This window comes from Crocodylus siamensis, chromosome 9, assembly GCF_052110815.1.
Source record: "Crocodylus siamensis isolate JL-2025a chromosome 9, ASM5211081v1, whole genome shotgun sequence".
NCBI classification, from domain to species: domain Eukaryota; kingdom Metazoa; phylum Chordata; order Crocodylia; family Crocodylidae; genus Crocodylus; species Crocodylus siamensis.
This window is the reverse complement of record NC_143403.1, coordinates 72,419,221-72,438,864: the sequence shown is the minus strand read 5'-3', so window position 1 is coordinate 72,438,864 and position 19,644 is coordinate 72,419,221. Positions and strand designations below refer to the sequence as shown.

At 45.3% G+C, this 19,644-nt stretch overlaps 2 protein-coding genes across 3 annotated transcripts; one reads left to right on the top strand and one right to left on the bottom strand.

Annotated features, from left to right (window-relative positions):
• Positions 1-71: 71 nt before the first annotated feature.
• On the bottom strand, positions 72-9,349 carry DENR (density regulated re-initiation and release factor). Its single transcript, XM_090063393.1, has 7 exons — positions 9,081-9,349; positions 7,481-7,500; positions 6,957-7,041; positions 6,111-6,194; positions 3,039-3,155; positions 911-1,050; positions 72-362 (listed from the first exon to the last, which is right to left on the bottom strand). The coding sequence occupies exons 1-7, from the start codon at positions 9,184-9,186 to the stop codon at positions 318-320; spliced, it is 597 nt and encodes a 198-aa protein (XP_089919519.1). The 5' UTR covers positions 9,187-9,349; the 3' UTR covers positions 72-317.
• A 145-nt stretch (positions 9,350-9,494) lies between these two features.
• Positions 9,495-18,185, top strand: GPN3 (GPN-loop GTPase 3). 2 transcript variants are annotated; one of them, XM_090063391.1, is made up of 8 exons: positions 9,495-9,691; positions 12,547-12,655; positions 13,357-13,524; positions 13,637-13,761; positions 14,509-14,624; positions 15,286-15,382; positions 15,974-16,102; positions 17,154-18,185. In XM_090063391.1, the coding sequence occupies exons 2-8, from the start codon at positions 12,565-12,567 to the stop codon at positions 17,214-17,216; spliced, it is 789 nt and encodes a 262-aa protein (XP_089919517.1). In that variant the 5' UTR covers positions 9,495-9,691; positions 12,547-12,564; the 3' UTR covers positions 17,217-18,185. The 2 variants fall into 2 exon arrangements, with proteins under 2 accessions (XP_089919517.1, XP_089919516.1); XM_090063390.1 differs by lacking the exon at positions 9,495-9,691 and adding an exon at positions 11,740-11,923.
• Positions 18,186-19,644: the final 1,459 nt, after the last annotated feature.

The following is a 19,644-nucleotide window of genomic DNA, read 5'->3' as shown; positions in this document are numbered from 1 at the left end:
TGGGAATTCAGACCTCACGTTTCTTTAAAAGTTGAAGAAGATAAAAGGCGGTTCTAGAAAGAGCAAGAGTCTTATCCAGCAAGGAACAGGAACTTTATTTAATTCTACTTCATGCAGAAGTATGAAAGAACCCCCAGTTTAACTTTGGCAAATTATCACAACAACAGAACAAAAAATATCAAGCAGTCTACACAGAATGGTGAAAACGCCAAGGGTAACAGGACCCCACAGCTTTACTGCAGAATACGTGCGTTTGGGAGCTTCGCTTTGGCTACGTCACGTGTAACCATGTCATTAAATAAAGGTAGTCTTTCAAATCACTTCTTCACTTCTCCAAGGTCCTCAATGCTGTCATCATCCACCTAAGACAAAGGAAGCATTTTAAGTAGCAAGAAAGCACATCATCTGCTTTCTACCCAAGTAACTGAAGAGGAGCTCCTTTCCTGATAGGCAGCATGTCATACATAGGGCATGACCTTATAGATCACTTAGGGAGACACTGGCATTTAATGAGCAAAATGAAAGAAACCAGGGAGATGTTTAAGAGATCTATCCAGGTACTGAAGTGTCCCTCATCCCTGCAGTTTCCAAAGGACTTTGTGTTACCAAATTATGAAGCACTAGTGGGTTTTTTTTGTTGTTTTTTTTTTTGGGGGGGGGGGAGTTGGAAGCTGGGAGAAATTCTTAGGCTTCATGCATCTATGAAGGATTACAATGAACGTAGAAGTGGTCACACAGTCTTCACTGAGGGCTCTTTGATATCAGACATTTCTGTGGCTAAGTGGGGATGGAAAACAATTTTCAGACTCATATATCAAAGTCATGGGCTGCAGCCTCACAGCTACAGAATGGAAGATTAGGATCTGGATTTAAAAAAAAAGAAAAATGATAAACTAAGATCCTTGTTTACCTCAGGCCACTTCTCCTGTATTACATCAATAATGTCATCTGTAAAGTCTCCTTGAATGATGATTTCATCCTCTCCTGTTACTGAGGCACCACAGGAGAATTTCTGAGCAAAAAACCGCTGTGCTTCCTTAAGATCGATTTCTGTTTACATAAGAAAGTTGGCAGAAATAGAAGTCAGCATCATATGCGTTTCTTCTTAAGCTTAACCCCCAAAATGTAAACCCTGCTTTAATTATGGAGGCAATAGGGACAGCTCTGGAATTAACCTGCATCAACATTTCTAGTCAAAGCAGAACCATACCCTGTCACCCATGTATAAGATCATGTATTCCCAAATTTGGCCTAACTCTTCATGGGACACTTTATTTTAAATGCAACATTTCTTCAAGTGGCCCCAAGACATTCCTATTTTGGGGACGTACTAGTGTGTGGTGGCAAAGAATTAATTTTAAGAAGTTTGGTTAGCATGGAGTCATTGTCACTTAAACTGACCCCTCATAAACCAAGTTATTTAACAAGAGGGGGGCCACATTGGGTTTACTAAAGTGCATCAAGGAGAAGCTGAATCTTTGTTTCTGTTAGCTTTTTAAAAGACAATCACAAAGAAAATAAGGACTTTTAAAACAGACAAAGGTTATCTCAGGAAGAAAGAAACGGTTATACAGACTGAAGTTATACCAAGAGAAGGGGGAATATTTTAATGAAGATTATTATTAACAACATTAGACCCTGTTTGCAAGCAGCTGCAGGCTATAAAGACTTATTAGTTCACTTTACACTAAGTCTTTTCTATAGCATATAAATGCTCATAGCACTTAGATCAAAATCAACGTAAAACGACCTGGAAGGATGTGGGCAGTGGGGTTCCGCAGGGCTCGGTCCTCGGGCCCGCACTGTTCAACATCTTCATCAGTGACTTGGATGACGGGGTAGAAAGCACCCTGTTCAAGTTTGCTGATGACACTAAGATGTGGGGGGATGTGGGTGCACTAGAAGGGTGCAATAGGCTACAAGCTGACCATGACAGGTTGCAACGGTGGGCGGATGAGAATAGGATGGGGTTTAACACTGATAAGTGCAAGGTGTTGCACATGGGGAGGAAGAACCGGCACCACACTTACAGGTTGGGGAACTCCCCTCTTGCCAGCACGGAGACGGAAAAGGATCTTGGAGTCGTCATTGACTCCACGATGAACATGGGCCGGCAGTGTGGGGAGGCAGTCAAGAAGGCCAACCGTGCTCTGTCATGCATCCACAGATGCATCTCGAGCAGGTCCAGGGAGGTGATCCTCCCCCTCTATGCGGCGCTGGTCAGGCCGCAGCTGGAGTACTGCGTCCAGTTCTGGGCGCCACACTTCAAGAGGGATGTGGACGATATGGAAAGAGTTCAGAGGAGGGCCACTCGTATGATCAGGGGTCAGCAGGGCAGGCCTTATGAGGAGAGGCTACGGGACCTGAACTTGTTTAGCCTCCACAAGAGAAGGTTAAGGGGGGACCTTGTGGCCTGCTACAAACTGGTCAGGGGGGATCAGCAGGTATTGGGGGAGTCCCTGTTCCCCCGTGTGCTGCCAGGAGTGACCAGGAATAACGGTCACAAACTGGCAGAGGGTAAGTTTAGATTAGATATTAGGAGGCGCTACTTCACAGTCAGGGTGGCTAGGGCCTGGAACCGGCTTCCAGGGGAAGTGGTGCAGGCTCCTAGCCTGGGGATTTTTAAAAGGAAGTTAGATGAGCACCTTGCCGGGGTCATCTGACCCCGGTGCTCTTTCCTGCTAAGGCAGGGGGTCGGACTAGATGATCTACCTAGGTCCCTTCCGACTCTAGCTACTATGAAACTATGAAACTAGGACAGGTTTAGGCAAATGTTGCTGTTCAGACATTGTAGATAAAAGAGAATACTTGGCTTGCAGTTGATATTTAAGGAGGGCTGCAATGAAGCAGAGACAAGAGGAGAACAAAAACATCAGTAAAGAAAGAGGTGGTACCAAGAGGGGAAGAAGAAAATGGCTTGGCTGTTACCCATCTCTTCCCTTATATCGTTAACTCACAAAGCATGAAGAACCGAGTTAATTGAAGCAAACAGCAAACCAGCAGCACTGGAAGTGTTCAGCTGGCAAAAATCAACTCACCAAAAGTTGCAAGGCCGCACACTCTCGTGACATATTTTTTCTTTGCTCTTGGAATTTTTGCTATTGTCACTTTCTGTGGAACAGTCTTCTTCTTCTGTTTTATCTGACCTCTGCCACCTTTGAGATCACACAAAGTTAGGTCAGTATCTACCGAATGCTCTATGTGCATTACAAACAATAGGCATTTGAGATGCCATTTTTCTTCCCATATTATGGTAGCTGAAAGAATTTGCCTCCCTTCACTTGAATTTGTAAATCTATATTCATTGTGTATGTGTGCATAGTTGGACAACTATGGACAACACTCAATCCTGCAATATTATAAGAAACAGTAATATATACATGGCAACAAGGCTGTAGCTTTAATTTTAATTTTTTATTTCTACTCAGAGCAGTGCAGTGGCTGAAATATATTAGATTTGAGAAGTAATTTGCAGTGTTCCTAACAATGGGATTTGAGCAGACTTCTACAACCTTAACTCAGTTTTTTAAATGCTGTGAATTACAGGCACATATAGTCACTTGGAACGTTACACACTCCCACACAATGGGCCTGGTTAATGTTAGTCTTCCCTTCTGAGATTTGCCTAAAATAGTAATTTAAATGAGAAACAAATCTACATGGTAAGCTTTCTGTGGACTCTGCATCCCTAGGCTTTCCCTCTAATATAGGGGCAGGCAATTATTTTGGGCAGAGAGCCACTTACTGAGTTTTGGCAAGCCATCAAGGGCCGCATGACAGGCAGCCCAGGGCAGATAAATATTAATTTTCTAAATGTTTTAGGGGCCCTGTGGGCCGGATAGAATGGCCTGGCAGGCTGCATCTGGTCCACATTTTGCCCACCCCTACTCTAACAGATGTCTTGTTCCCCCTGTGGCAAGGCACCGTAATAGCACTGGCTCCAAGCAGGTACTCCTGATAGCTGTTGGCCCATCTGCTCTGGTGAGAAAACTAATAGAGAAAACCAAAGTTAACTACACCAATGTAAGCGTGCGTTTGTCCAGGCATCAGTTCCACATTTCTGTGTAGGATTCTAGTACCTGATGCCAATCCAAATTAGCAAAAGAGCATTGCATCTCTTCAAAACTGACCCCAGTTACCAGTCAGCTGAACTTTTACAAGCTTCTACAACTTATTTGCCATTTGTTTTTAGGTCAGACCTGAGCCATCAGGCATTAACTGTCCTGAGCGATGCACACAAGATGTCCACGCAGCCCATCAGGACTCCTGGGGCCAGATTACGATCTCACCCACCGCATTGCAACTGCCCAACCATGAATGAGTTATTCTACTTGACACCAGCATAATCAGGTTCAGGCAGACTCTCAAAGCCAAGGTAGCTACGGTCTTTGGAGCCCAGGAGTTCTCCTGCCGAGAGAAGGTGAGGCTTAGAAGAGGGTTTTTGTCATCAAAACCTGCAGGGCTTAGAGAGGGAGGGAGACCAACAGGTTTTATACCCAGCCCTGCTCTCTTCAGCAGTGACAGAAGCTGCCCTGGTTTGGAAGCGTCTCTGAAGCTTTTTCCCCTCAAAGGCTCAAATATTTTTTTCTTTAACTCCAAGCTCTCTGGGCCAGAGCTTGCCAACCACTTACATTGTGCTCAGCACTGCACAACAGAGGAGCAGCAGTCCTGACTGGGGTCCTCGGGATGTTACCATATAATAAATGACTAATAACTAGCCAGGTGTCACCCATCAGGGGGGTTTCTTTTGCTGCTGCTTCTGTTTTTCTGGTTCTTTTTGGTCCCCCTAACTCCCAGTAATAAATTTCTTACTGCCTGACCCACCCAAGCCCAATCACCCTAATTCCTTGCAAAATTTCAAATTCTAGAAGAAAAGAACTAAGCATTTTAAAACGCACACACTGGAAAATAAGACTGGATTGCAATATGGCCCTATTATTTGAATGCTCATTTAATACAGGGGGCAGAATTGACATCTGTGGATGAAAAGTCCAGCCCACGTAGCGCAAAGGATTGTTTTGCCCCACAAATCCTTCTAAAAAGGCAAACATGACTGGTTACCAAGGCATTAACAGCAGTGAGACAGAGAACTCAACAACACATCTGCAACTACATTCAGCCTTAAAACTGAAGCTTACTGAGTGATTAGCAGTCATTTATGGAGAGCCATAGACACAATGGGCACCTCACAAGCAAATATGTATTCATAATTATTCAGATCTGAGATGGAAAGAACGTTAATTACTTTGGGTAGACAATTCACATAGATCAGTGTTTAAGTCACTTGCAAATTCAAGCGTGAAAGATACCCCTGGGAGCCTGCTATTAGTATTGCCAAAAAAGGACACTGCAGTGAGTGCAAGTAATTCCATTACACGTCACCTAGTCAGGAAGCTAAACAATTCAGTGTGCACGTATGAATTGTGTTCTGGCATTTTTTTTTCCCTGCGTGGCACACAGGAGGAGGAAACCAATGCTGGCAGCGTTGCTAACTCCTGAAAGAAAAAGCTTGCCCAGCAAGTCTCAAGACAGTGGTAGCTGTTGCTAGGCAGACCTTCTACAGTAATCAGAAACTGTCACTAGACAATTCCCAAGTACTGTACGTGGTAATGGATTCAGGATCCTCAATACACACACTTCGTCACTAGGCATCCCATAAAGTTGCTGGGAACAAAACAGTTCAATCGACAACACTGGAGCTTAGCTTTACTCTCCATGAGATCTTTTCAGCTACTGCCACAGTCCAACAGAAAGGGAGTATTTCAGGACACATTCTTAAGATGTCAGTAGAGACGGCAACATGTGACATAACAGTCTTCTCTGAATAAATGTCAGCACTAGCCTGAATGGTCAGGAAAGCCAGTCTGGGTCTTTCGATACTCTCACTACCTTAATTTTAAGATGTGCAACACTGTGCAGACAATTCTTCTGCTATCCAGTTCCAGGGACTGCAATCCGCTTTGAGCATCTCAGCCCCAGTGAGGTCTAAAAAGGGCCCAGAGGGTGGGAAGCTGTGCTAGTGTAGCTTATCCCAGAAGATTATCTTTGGGTAGACAGAATTCCCCCGACCACATATAAAGCAATACCACAAGCGGCTACTTAGACCTTGCCTCTCTTTTGCTTTTTCTTCTCTTCCTCTTCTCCTGCTGTTCCTTGACCTTCTCCTACCCCAGGTTCTTGTCTAGGGGAATTTTCTTTATAAAGGAAAAAAAAAAAGAAAAAAGAAAAAAACTAAATTAATAGTGGACTGGCACACACCTGAAATACGAGATGCACAATCCTCTCGCGGTAACAGTAAGACATGATGTTAATTCCTCTTATGTTAGTTCAGCATCCCCCTCTGGAGACACTGGGGCTATCTATCTGATGCTTTAGATATATTATAAATTAGTAAATTATATTCCCAATGTTCAAGAGAGACCTTAGCTTGAGGATAAATTCACCAATCCAGAAGCCTCTTCATATAACAGATGCACAGAAGTTCACCATTGTCATTCCAAATGTGACTACTTCTTAAACACACCTCTGTTTCTGTAATCCTACCTGTTTAGACAGGTTGAATTTCCCATTTTCCACCTAAGGTAATTTAAAGTGGCTTAAATAACCCTTATTGGTTAAAGGGATGTGACATTAACTGAATAGATGATCAACAGCAATAGAAAATTTCTAACCCTTCCAGAGACCACACAAGAGAATTAAAGTACTCTCACCTGTTGCCAAACTAGTATTTTTAAGGTATCCAAAAGGGGTTTTACAGTCTCCAAAAGAGAGAATCTGTATTTTAGACTTGGCATGATAGAAAGAGATAGGGCAGTGAGGAACGTGCAAGGTTACTGCAGCACAGTTATGTGAATCACAGGAAGGCAGTAAAATATTCAGGGTCAGCAGCAGGCTGCACCACAATTTAACACGATTATTATTAGCCCCAACTGGAAAACAAGGAAAGATGTTCTTACCTACTGTAAGCTTTGCAAACTCATCTGGAAAGTTCTTCTCTAACCACTGCCTACATTTAGCCACATCAGGCATGTATTCACAGTACTGGAAAGAAAGGGCACATGCACATTGTGAACCAGGAAACTACAGGATGCAGCACAAACACACACAGCACAGTTCTGTTAGCGGGCAATTTAGCAGCAGGCTCATGGCATGATGCACAGGTAACATTTTCTCTGACCTGACTGCATGTGGGGATGGGAAACAGACACAAGCAACACAGGGCTTGTCCAACCTGTTTGGGATGGGACTTTGTGCCACCTCGCAGGAAGCCAGAGAGTTTCTTAGAGACCAAGAGGTCCATTTGCCAGCCAGCTTAGCTGCCTCTCTGTTAACCGATTAAACCTAAGCAGTGACTAAAGCTGTGTGGTCCTCAACCAGATACCAGCTGTGGCATGGAAATCAAGAGGAAGTACTGTAGGCAAAGCAGCACTGTGGGGACACCGAGGGAAAAACAAACTCAAACAAGACTGAATGAACTCACCTCTGTTGGCAATGAGCAGACTGGGGAAGGAAGAAAGAGACTGTTAAATTTAAATGTCCTTGCTGGGTATCAAGAACAACCCCTTCATCCTTCTAGTTTAGACAGCTTCTCGCGCCATTACAATGACTTCTTAAGTTCGAAGGCATGGCAGAGAAGGACCTTTACAGACTAAGATACATAGGCAGAGCATAAGCTTTTGTGAACTCAAGTTCATGTCATCAGGTGCTGTGCTACCTACCCTGTCATTCCGACTTAAGTCAGACTGAACACAGCTAACTGCCTCTCTCCTCTCACGTTAAACCACACTGGGTTGCTAACAAAGCAGAGCACAGGCCTGCGTTACTGATTTTACCTCAGAAAAGGCAAGTTACCAAAGTTCATGCCCCTCTAAAGTTATCTGAATTACCGTCTACTACATCACGTCCTAAAACAGAGGTGACAAGAATGAGACTTGTATTCCAAGGTGTTCACCAAACCAGTATCAATTTTCACTATCTTTTGCATTCAAGCAGTTACCTTTCCTTGTTGATGGAGCCCATAGTAATAGCATAGGGTAAGAGGAGCAAAAAACCAGTGACAGTGATCATATAATCTGTGCTCTGCAACTCTTTACCTATTTTACACTAATGAAAATGCATTTGCTCAATCCGAAGGTCCTAAATTCAGCCTTCAAAGAAACCGATGCTCACTGCAACGTGGAGAGCGGCGCACTCCAAGAAGGGCTGGTGAGACCCGGTAAGGTTTCGCCCTCCTTAATTCCACACTAATATGGTTTTCAGGAACGAGCCTCACCGTGCCAGTTTCTTCACCTGCAGGCGACACCCAAGACCACTACAACTTCAACATTTATATAAGACTAAGTCAGGATCCGAGTCTTAGCAACCTCACGTTCGGGTGTCTCATATGAATGAATTCAGTAGCTCCAACCTCGCTTGTCTCAACTTAGCTTTATACACGTGTTAACTGCCTTGAAAACTGATGTGTCAAGGGCCTAGTCAGAGCAAGTAACCCAGAAGTGTGAGCACGGGACTTCCCTTCAGGTGCAGAGTCACTTAATGCGCGCAGAGTCACAGCAACAGTAACTCTGGACTGACCACCTTACCCAGGCCTTGTACCACGGGTGACTTGGCCCCCTTGTCTGCCATAGGAGCACAAAAACTGCCTGTTATTTAGTCAGACCCCAGGTCTATCCCACCCAGTCTCCCGTCATGCAGTCTCCCGGCACCTTCTTGTCTACACGCTCCCGTTCCACAACCCCACCGAATCCTGGGACCTCCTAGTCACTCTCCTTGGGGCCCAGCCACGCCAGCTTGACCGGGAGGGGGCCGCTTTCCTGCCCCCGGTCCAATCCCGTCTCCGAGCGGAGTTTCGCTGGCTCCTCGGCTTTGCTCCCCACCATACCTCCTGGGGCTCTGGTTATGACCGCGCTCCCACCATCATGACCTACGAAACTATGACCCCAGCCCCGTTTCCCCTCTAGCTGCCCCCACTAGTCACCTGACGCCTACCCACGGCCCCGGCCCCACGGGCAGCTGCCCACGTGCCCGCCGCAGGCCCGCGTGGCGGGGGCCGGCCGAGCTGGGCCCCCCCCCGGACTTGCCTCCGCAGTAGAGGACGCGCAGGGGGCAGTCGGCGTCCACCCGGGCGCTGCTCCGCGGGTCCCCCCGGCCGTCGGGCACCGCGCACTCCGCCACCTCCGCCGCCATCGCGCCGGCCCGAGCCCGGTAGCGAGAGCGGGTCAGGCGGGGAGCCGGGAAGGGGTCCCGGCCGGGTCCCGGCGCGCAGCACGCGCTCGCCCCCGCGGCCCCTCAGGCCGCAGTGAGATGGGACGAGGCAGCTCCCTGGACCCAGCAGCACCGCATGCGAGATCCCGCGAGAGCAGCGGTCTCTCGCGAGAGCTCGGAGGGGGCCGGGTGACGTCAGCGAGAAGCTTGCTCGGGGAGGCGGGGGGCGGCTGGGCTGGGTTTGTTTTGAGCCTACGCGGCCGCCGTAAAACAAAGGCTAAGTGAAGCTAAGCAGGGCCGCGGAGGGGAGGCCGGAAGGAGGCCCGGGCGCAGCCTGCAGTGAGTGCGGGCGGGGTGACCCTCGAGGCCCCTCGTGCTGCCTGTAGCCTGCCCACGCGAAACTCCTCCCCCGCAAGCAAACTCTGGCTGTGCCCATTTTACAGACGGAGACTGAGGCAGGGAACTCCATGCCGCTGCTGAAACCGGGGTATGTCCACCGAGTTAGGTCCATCTCTGCAAGCATGTGGGCCTGGGGACAAAGCCAAACAAGAGTCTTTGCCTCAATTAATACCCGATAGCTTGCAGAAAAGAAGTAGTTACGTGAGTAGATGTTTTGTTCAATTTTAGGCTATGCGACTTGCCCAAAATATCATAGGAAGCCTGGCAGCAAGATCGGGGTGTGATTCCCAGTCTGATAACTCTTAAGTGCTAGGGAAGAGTAATACACTTAGGCCTGCCTTCTCTTTCTTGACTGGGCCACACACAGTGTATACTTCTTGCTGACAATCAGCTGCGTGTCTGCAGAGACTTCGGAGAGACGCACAGTCTCTTTGTCGTCACACACCCAAACATGCTTACTATTATTTCTGCAAACCAAAGAACCTTTTATTATGTGTGAATAAAAAGGCTTAAGTGCAGAGAGACCTGAATTTCCTCCTTCCTCATTGGATTTTACATGTACCTTAAGAAATGAAGCAGTCATCATCAATTTTGGAATGGGAACAGACTTCAACCAGGACGTAGGGTATTGCTGCCAGAGTCTTGGTTGGGGCTGCTCAGCTTTCTTCCCACCTGATTTGATGATTTTATTAGTCATGGTGCCTGTAACTGAAGAAAGCTGCTTAGGCCCTTTGACGCACCACATGTAATGCTATGTCCTATTGTCAGTCTTAAAAAACAAACTTAGCAGGCAGTGCCTATCATTCTCAAATGTCCCATTAAATCAACCTGGCTAAACATTGATTGATACACAACACTTTTCATTGCTAAGATTACATATGTTCCTTCTGGACTCCCCTGATTTAATTCACATAGTGCAACTTTTGAAGCTGTTCCTGTTTTCAGGTGGTTCAGATTTGAACAAAGCTTTCCTGGGCCCAATTCCTGAAATACGTGCTCATGGGAAAATTCTCAATGTAATACTTTAGTTCAATTACTACAAATGTTTTCTGGTGAGAGACAGTGAGCAAATGCAGCCATCAATTTTACTGGAACAAAACCCAATAATTAGACAAGCAATCTAACCCTTTCTGAGATGGTCTTTTGAAGGCCTGGGCCTTTCACTGCAAGGGAAGTTTTGCCTGAATAAGTGCCATTGGATCAGGTGAAAATGCAGTTAGCTGAGCAGCTATTCATGCAAGTAGTTTTGCAAGTAGCCCTACTGATTTCCCAAGCCTGCTTCGCAGTCAGCCAAAATGTCGCAGCCTGACCCTCAAAGATGCTCTTCTCTTCAGTATGTAGCATTACTGGGGCATTTTGGCATCTTGCAGCAGTACTGCTCAGTAGATCTGTCAAAGAAACAGATGCACAAACACCAACCTCCCGTGCAAAAGCACTAAAGCATTGCGCTGTAGCAACCCTCCTGTACTGCAACATGCAGATGTGCCCCACGTGTCAGATATGCGGCTGCACAACAGGCGGTTCCATCTTTCTGTCCACTAAATACATCAGCCCAGCTCCTTCTCCCCCTGCGCATCCTAGAAGGATCCAGCAAGCGGCAACCTCACCTGGGTGCTGAGATCCTGCTAGCTACACCTGGCTGCTCCTTGCTCGTGCTTCCCTGACCGTGAACTGCGTTCCCATCCTCTCCAGCAGCGATGAGGGCCCCTAGCTTCCAAGGGCTGTGAACCCCACGCAGCAGGGGAAGCCAGGGGTCCCAGACGGTTCGGGGCACTCTCCCTGCTAGTGCTGCCAGGGAGGAGGCAGCTGGCAGACCCAGCTCCCCAGGGCCTGGTTAACAGGCGCGGACAAGGTAGGCTTCCTGCCAAGGTGCGGAGAAGGGTTTCTTTTGCAAGTCTATGTGTGAGTAAGAACACGAGTGCTGCTAGGGGCTGGGACAGACCCTGCGTCCCTCTTGTCCAGTCCTGCTGGTTTCATGTCCTGCTGAGAAGCAGGAATAAATCCCCGGGGACTTTCTCTGTGCCACACAGCAGTTTGCAAACGCCCTGCTCCCCGGGTAGGCGGCCCCTTCCCCAGCCCTGCAAGGACCAGAGCGCAGGGGCTCCTCGCGTGTGCGCAGGCGCGGGAAGCGCGCACCGGGCGCCGGGGCGTTCTGAGCTTCGCGGCGGCCCGTCGCCCGGGTCATGCCCGCTACGGCAGAGCGGCGGGGTCACACTTGTGCTGTTCGCCTCGCCTCGCCTCGCGAGCCCGCGGGAGCGGGGAGCCCACAGCCATGCCCCGCTATGCCCAGCTCGTAATGGGCCCGGCGGGCAGCGGCAAAGTGAGTGGGGCCGGCCCCGCGGGGGCGGGCGTTTGGGTGTGGCGGGGCTGGGGGGGGGGGTGCATGGAGGGAGGGAAGGGGGTTGGGATTGGAAAGGTAGGGGATGGGGTGCATGGAGGAGGGGGGTGGAGGTGATCGGGTTGGGATTGGGGTATTTGGGATGAGGGGAGGCGGGGGTTGGGGCGTCTGAGGGTGGCAGGGCTGGGGGCAGTGGGGTGCCTGGGGGTGATGGGGTTGGGACTGGGGTGTCTGGGGTGGGGAATGGGGCAGGTAGGAAGGGGTGAGGGCCTCTGACAGGACATTGCTGCCACGCGGGGGCCTGCGCCAGGGTGAGCAGAGCAGAGCAGAGCAGAGCAAGGAGTCGGCTCTCATCTAGAGAGCGCTTTGAGTCAGGCTGGCAAGCTCCTTCCTTCTGCAGAGCCCGGAGGGCCGTGCAGGGGCAGCACCGGCCCCACTACCCACCAGCAGGAGCAGGGCATGGAGGGGAAGCAAGCACTGGTCACTGCTTGCTGCCAGGACACCAGACGTGGGGCCTGGGCATGGTTATCTCTGTCCTGCGCTTTGCCATCATGCTCTTGCCTCCTGTCTTGGGTGCCACAGTGGTTCGTGACTTTCCCCTGCAGAGCACGTACTGTTCGACCATGGTCCAGCACTGCGAAGCCCTGAACCGCTCTGTCCAGGTGGTTAATCTCGATCCTGCAGCAGAATACTTCAACTATCCTGTCATGGCAGGTGAGCTGTGCATGCCGCGTGTCTTTCCTCAGCTCTCAGCAGCACCAAAAACAATAAAGACTCAGTGATATCATCTTAGCTGGAACTGAGTTCTTGCATCTTTTAATGAGGCATAAGTCCTGTTCAGTGCCCTGAATTTGCTTTGTATAAGAACATAAGAATTGGCATTTACTGGGTCAGACTGTAGGTCCATCCTGCCCAGTATGTGTGTCACGCAGTGGAGGGAGGATGCTGAAAGGGAGGGTGAACGCCTATTCTAGTTTAATGTCACCTTCCAGGTTCTAAGTCAGTTTTAATTTAAGTGTACTCTCTCAGGGGGATGTGCATGTACGTACTTAAGGATATGGAGGCATCATTTGCAAGACTAGCTTTCCTGATGAGTCTGTGCACGAGCTTCTTGGAAATTATCAGTTTTCTATGTTTTCCTGGTGTCTTCAGTGAGCTCCTGTTCCATGTTTCCATGTTCTAGGGGAAAGCATTTGGAAAAAAAAAAAATGTTTTAAAATCAGAAACATACGTAGGGTGACTGAGGGAGGAGTGTAGTTATAGTGTCCCAAACTAGTTTTAATACAGTTTTTTTAAAAACAATGAGATTTGGAGTTCGTTTTAAGAATTACATATGTTGTAGTAACTTACCTTGGAATTTATGCATTTAGTGTAATAAGCAAACAGAAAGCCTTGATGCATAGCTCTTGTTCCAGATATTCGAGAGCTGATCGAAGTGAATGATGTTATGGAAGACGACTCTCTAAGGTTTGGGCCAAATGGAGGGTTAGTGTTTTGCATGGAATATTTTGCCAATAACTTTGACTGGCTGGAGGAATCCCTTGGACACGTGGAGGATGACTATATACTCTTTGACTGCCCAGGTAAGCTAATATTTTGCTTCTGTGATATGTAATTCTTGACATGTGTTTTTTGTCCTTGCTGTGCCTCTGCATTACATTTACATTCCTGCATTTTAATTACTGTATGTCCTAGGTCAGATTGAGCTCTATACTCACTTGCCAGTGATGAAACAGCTGGTGGAGCAGCTGCAGCAGTGGGAATTCCGTGTCTGTGGAGTTTTTCTTGTTGATTCCCAGTTTATGGTGGAATCATTTAAGGTATTGGCTTCAAATCTATAGTAAACATTGGGAAAGAAAGCCTTTATTATAATAATAAAAAACATGAAATCTGAGGGAACTACTTGTCGTGTTGCAAAGCAATCTGAAATCTCTTCAGTCAGAAGAAAACTGTGTTTCTGCTTTTGTTAATGTCCTGTGACTGGAATATTGTGTGTGGGAACTGTCTTTCAGGGGGGTTGGTGCTAGTCCCACGTCTCAAACTGACTCACCATGTGGCCTTAAGTCAGTCACTTTCCTTCTGTAACCTGAAGAAAATTAGTGCTCAAAAAGTCCAGAGAGAGAGAGCTGTTTCCCCTGCTGTGTTTCATATGATAGTTTATTGCCTGTCTACTAAAGTTTCCTGCATGTTTGTATGTCAGCCTGGGTATGTAGGAAAAGATTAGAAAGGAAAGCAATTATGGGGAAGGAGGTTAAAATGCAAAACCGAAAAGGGAGGAAGGAAAATGGGTGTAGGCAAAATGAACAAAAAGAAGAAACAAATCTTGTAGGATATTCTGAGGAGCAAATTGTAGTTGTTTTACATGTGGGACTTTGACATGCAGATGTCTTCATTCTAGCTAATAGATGCCTTTTATGTTTTAAGTCTGTAGGTTATTAGTTAAATGTGAGAACAAGATACTCACTACAGTGCTTGCTTGGTGCTTTCCAAACCTCTCAGTTGTTGTTGCATGCTAAATTTGAGTTGGTCTGTCTCTAAATGAGGCATTTTTCATTATTTCTTTTAAGTTTATCTCTGGCGTCCTGGCAGCCCTCAGTGCAATGATATCGTTGGAGATTCCACAAATCAACATCATGACCAAAATGGATTTGCTAAGCAAGAAAGCTAAGAAAGAAATTGAAAAGTAAGTTCTTAGAATTTTGTCCTCTATTTTGATGTCTTGAGACAATGTCTTCCTGCGATTAAATCCTACCTGCCTGGGATGGTGTGTAGGGAGTAGGTATTTTAGACTGAACCTCGCATTTAAATGTCTGTGACACTGTAAAACTGTCTCACGATATTCTGAGATTTAAGTTTTGGTATATACATGCATGTATTGTTCTATAGAGAACTGCCTTGGCAAACAGTAAGATCATTCTGAATTGAGCTCCTCTAGTTCAAAGCAAAGCTAGAGGTCATTCTTCTGTGCTATTTTGATACTGCTGACAGTACAGTCCTTAGGTTTATATGCCAATGATCATTTTTAAGCTAAGATCATGAGAGAGAGATTTCTCTCCCAGTTCTCTACAAAAGTATTTAAAATCATAACATAAGCTATGAAAAAGGAGGAAATGGGAAAACAATCAGCAGTGTCTTCCCAGAAATCATAATCTAAACTAATTGTGTGTGTGTGTGAAAATTTTTTCTTTTCTTTTTTTAAATAACGGTGGCAGGTAAGTTCTCTTGCTGAAATTAATGTTATTAACATTTCCAAAACATAAACAGTGGTGGCAGTTTTTTGAAAGAACCTCAAATGATTTGGAGTCCTTGGCAGATATTATTGTTAATGTAAGTACTTGTTTCAGGTACTTGGATCCAGATATGTATCCTATGATTGAAGATTCCACAAATATACTAAAAAGCAAAATGTTCAAGAAACTGACTACAGCCATATGTGGATTGGTAAGCGCAAGGGTCTCTCTTAGTCCTAACTGGGACAAATAGACTTCTTCAGTAGTGAAGGGCTGAATATTATAACCCATGTTATACAACCCCTTGTCTCCTTGCAGATAATTTACAGTATTCAGAATGTCTGTCTTGGTCTTTCTCTAAAATGATATATTAACATATCAGATGTATTAGTATTGCTGGGTTCTAGAGGATTCTCAAATCCTTGAATAAAAATGGCAAGCTGAATTTTCCATTCAGCCCCAGAGTTTCCATCCTGTATGTGGTAACCAAGTCAATGTGAATGTGGTTGTGTCAGGGATTCTCATTTCTTAAACAATTCTGAGAAGCAGTATGGTATGGTAGAAGGAGAAGAGGGCTGGCAGCCCAGGAGCTCCTAAATTTTCACCTTGAATCTGCACTGATTTTCTGTGTGGGTTTGAATCTTGTTTCCATGCCCAGTAAGGTTGTTGTGTTAGCATCCCCACCTAAGAGAGGTGCGTGTGGATCAAATAACATTTGTTGTTCTTGACTGTTCTGAGTGTTAAAGGAATAATTGATTCATCACATCCTCTACTAACCACACTTTTGAAATCCTTCCTCTAGATTGATGACTACAGCATGGTCCGATTCTTACCTTATGACCGCTCTGATGAGGAAAGCATAAATATAGTGCTGCAGCACATAGACTTTACTATTCAGTATGGGGAAGATCTAGAATTCAAAGAGCCAAAGGTAAAGGACATCTGTTTCTTAAGATCTGAAATTTAAAAAAATGCCGCCTTATATGAATTTAAAAGGCATCGGTATTATTTTAAAACCTGGTTCCTGATGGTGGCAAGAAGGGGTGAGGAAATAGAGGAAAAGTTGGCCAGTATTTTTCAGCACTGGGTAGGGATGAATGTACTCGCTTAACCATGACATTTGGTCTCTAGAACACTTGTAGGTATAAATACAAAATACTCTTTTTGGCACTGTTCTGCAGATCTGAAAACTGCATTTTACTGGGCTTGAAAGTTCACAGAATAATGTTTAAGCCAGAAGAGGCTATTAGGTTCATGTAGTTTGATTCATAGATGTTTGGGTCAGAAGGGACCTCAGTAGATCATCGTGTCCATCCAACCCCACCATCCTGGACAGGAAAAAAAGAGCTCTGGGGTTAGATGACCCTGGCCAGGTGCATGTTTAGCCTCCTCTTAAAGACCGCCAGGGTAGGGGAGAGCACCACCTCCCTTGGAAGCCATTCCAGATTCTGGCAACCCTTACCATAAAGAAGTTCTTCCTGATGTCCAACCTAAATCTGCTCTCCGTCAGTTTGTGGCCATTGTTCCTGATTGCCTGCATGACTCTGGTCAAACAACCTTATGCAATCATTTCTGCCACAAGTCCATCAAGTTCTGTCTGAGATGTTGAATAAGAAGAACCAGGTACAAAACACAGTAAGGCATGTGTCTTAGACTCAGCCCAGAGCCATATCTAGCATTGCTATTCAGAACAAATACTTCCTACCGCCTTATTCCACTCAAAAAAAACCATTTGCTCGGCACTTTTTGAATACATAGAATCCCTGAATTTAGCTTGGGATCCATGGTAACTAGCACCAAGGTGTTTCTAGGTTGACTGTTGAAACCAAATTGATTTTCAGCATTCCTTGTACTGTGGGGGTGTGGAACTGTGGTAGCGCATTCATTCCTACTGCAGGAAAAATGTCATGGAACAGAGGATTTACTGCAGCGATAGAGGGAAATGGAACCAAATGTTAATTTCTGTGTTTCCTTTCTGGCAGGATTGTGAAGAAGTTAAATCTGCTCTTGTTGATGAATATTTTCAAGATCAAGTGGACGAGTAGAGAGAGTGCATTTGAAAAGAGGAGTTGAATAGCCTGGTTGTAAAATATAAGTTAAAAATATATCTCAATATATTTGTAAGACTATTTTTTTAAATATATAAATATGTGATGGAAAAGTTTTGTAAATCTGCTGGAAATTAATCCTGTATCTTCTGCATCATTACATCAATAAGTAGTTTTAATTTTTGCTTGTACATATTTTGGGCATAAATAACATTCTTACAGAATATTGAATTGCTTGAAAAATATAGTGGTTGTAGAGGAGCACTGTCAAAATAAAAACCATAGACTTTTTTTAATAGCTTCTATCAAGCCAACTAATTACTTGTACCAAGGGATGAAAAATATAATTGGTTTAACCATTTCTGCCTTTGGTTCAGTGCTGGTATTTTACTGCATTTAGATAACTTCAAATGGAGTTGTCTCTCTCAGTCTTTGGCTTGTCATAAATCAGTTGAGTGCTGTTGGGTTGCAGTTTAGGGAAGCATTTAATTCACCAATAACATTTTTTAATAAATGTCATGAAATATTGAGGCTAAAAGGAGTCTGGTGATCAATCTATCTTGCATGAATAGATGCAACTCTGTTGAAGTCAACACTGCTGTCCCTGGTTATACCAGGTGCCAGTTGGGTCCATGGAATATTATTAATTCATCACCAGTTTTATTTTTTTTTAAACAATCTACATTTTAGATTTAGGCAGCTTGACAGTGTTCCTCTATCTTCCAGATGTTCTGAAATTCTTTAGTTAATGGCAAGTTCTCTGCAAGAGAAATCTGGCTTAAAAAGTTGACTTGATACTTTAAACTTATGGAGCTGTTCCAAAAGTTGCGAGCAGTATTTCCTGCAGGAAACCATAGCATTCTGTAAAATATGTAAATGTGCAAAAAGACATTTTTGGGGTGTCCTAAATTTAATTCCTTGGATAATGATACTGTTGTGTACAATATATAGTTTGTACAGGAAAAATAGTGATAGCTGTTTCTCCTTTTAACTACCTGTTTTGTAAGACTACGACTGTTCAGCTTTCAGTTTTCTGCACATTTTAACACAGCTATAAGTCTGTCTGGTATGTTTTTAGGGATACTATTACATTATTTAGGCTTCACACTTTTTACTTGGGGGTGTAACTTTAGAGCTTCAGATCACATCACTGATTGCTAGATCACAGTCAGGTTTTCCCCATCTTCAAACCCTTTGTACAGCTGGGCACCATGCCCTGTGTAGAGACCAGCAGGTGAAAGACAGGGATGCTTGTTTGGAAAGACTTGCATAACTCATTTGTGGCTCTCCCACTTGTGAATAATCCAGTCACCTCAGATTCATGTTGATCATCTTTTGTGTGGGTGGGGACCAACCTTTGTGACACATCTGCCAAAAAGTGAGCCCTGCATCCTCCCTGAATACCGCCCCAATCCCTTTCCCTTGTCTGACCTGTTGCTCTGCTTTCTGCTCTCTGCCCCATCGGCCACTGCGTTCCCTGCTTCCTCTCTGACCTGTTGCCTGCCACGGACAGTGGCTCCCATGCCACTCGTGGTACATGCTGCAGGTTGGGCACCCCTGCTTTATAGCATCTCAATGCACTGCACTTCACTAAGAGAGGTTGTAGGAAGAAGGCTAGAATTGCGTGTTTGATTCTGTATATATGAGGAGCTAGATAAAATCAGCTAAGCCAACGTCAGGTGCATTAGGGAGAGGAGGGAAAGAACTGGATAGGACAGCTGCTAAGGAAGGACAGTGGATGTTCATAATGGAAGTTGTGCTGAGAATCTGGGTGGACCAGCATTTCACCCTTATTTTCAGACTTCTGGGGGCATATCTTAACAGGGGATGAGAAATAGAGTAGCAGTTGGTGTTCGTTTAAAATCCATACAAGGGCCCTTTATAAGTCACTTTTAAATTGCTTAATCCAGCCTGTGACATATTCTATGTATATAGCGGTCCTTCTAAAACGTTTCCTCATGTATTAAGGATCCGACTAATCATTAGAGGACCATGGATCTCAATGTGTATCCTACTTGAATAGGAGCTGCTAAATTTAGCTGTATGTAATGCTAACACTTTTGGGCAGCCTTTCCCTCACCCTCCAATAATGTGCTGCTTAAAGTAACTTTCCACTAACAGTTGAAATAATAGAGGGAAGAATCAGCATAAAACAATTTATTTGCCAGAAGGTAAACTGTGTTGTTCAAATAATTTAATTGTCCCAGCTGTGGACGGTATGCTTTGTAGACCGGAATTCAGTAGCCAATAAGGTAAACTACAGCATATCATTTTCCCTATAAAAATTCTTAAGTTGTTGTTTTTTTGTATTAACCTTGTGTAATAGAACCTCCAGAGCCTTTGCACTGAAATTACATCCCAGGCCTTACCCTGCAAAGATGTAAGTATGCAACAGACTTTATCCCTGTGGCTTGGACTTAGTGAC

Coding starts and splice junctions, on each gene's coding strand:
- GPN3 (XM_090063390.1), top strand. CDS start 11,876: ATGCCCCGCTATGCCCAGCTCGTAATGGGCCCGGCGGGCAGCGGCAAA. Junction 12,656..13,356: donor CAACTATCCTGTCATGGCAG/GTGAGCTGTGCA, acceptor CTCTTGTTCCAG/ATATTCGAGAGCTGATCGAA. Junction 14,625..15,285: donor GCTAAGAAAGAAATTGAAAA/GTAAGTTCTTAG, acceptor TACTTGTTTCAG/GTACTTGGATCCAGATATGT.
- DENR (XM_090063393.1), bottom strand. CDS start 9,186: ATGGCGGCGGAGGTGGCGGAGTGCGCGGTGCCCGACGGCCGGGGGGAC. Junction 6,195..6,956: donor GTTTGCAAAGCTTACAGTAG/GTAAGAACATCT, acceptor TCCTTTATAAAG/AAAATTCCCCTAGACAAGAA. Junction 3,156..6,110: donor GAAGAAAAAGCAAAAGAGAG/GCAAGGTCTAAG, acceptor GTGATCTCAAAG/GTGGCAGAGGTCAGATAAAA.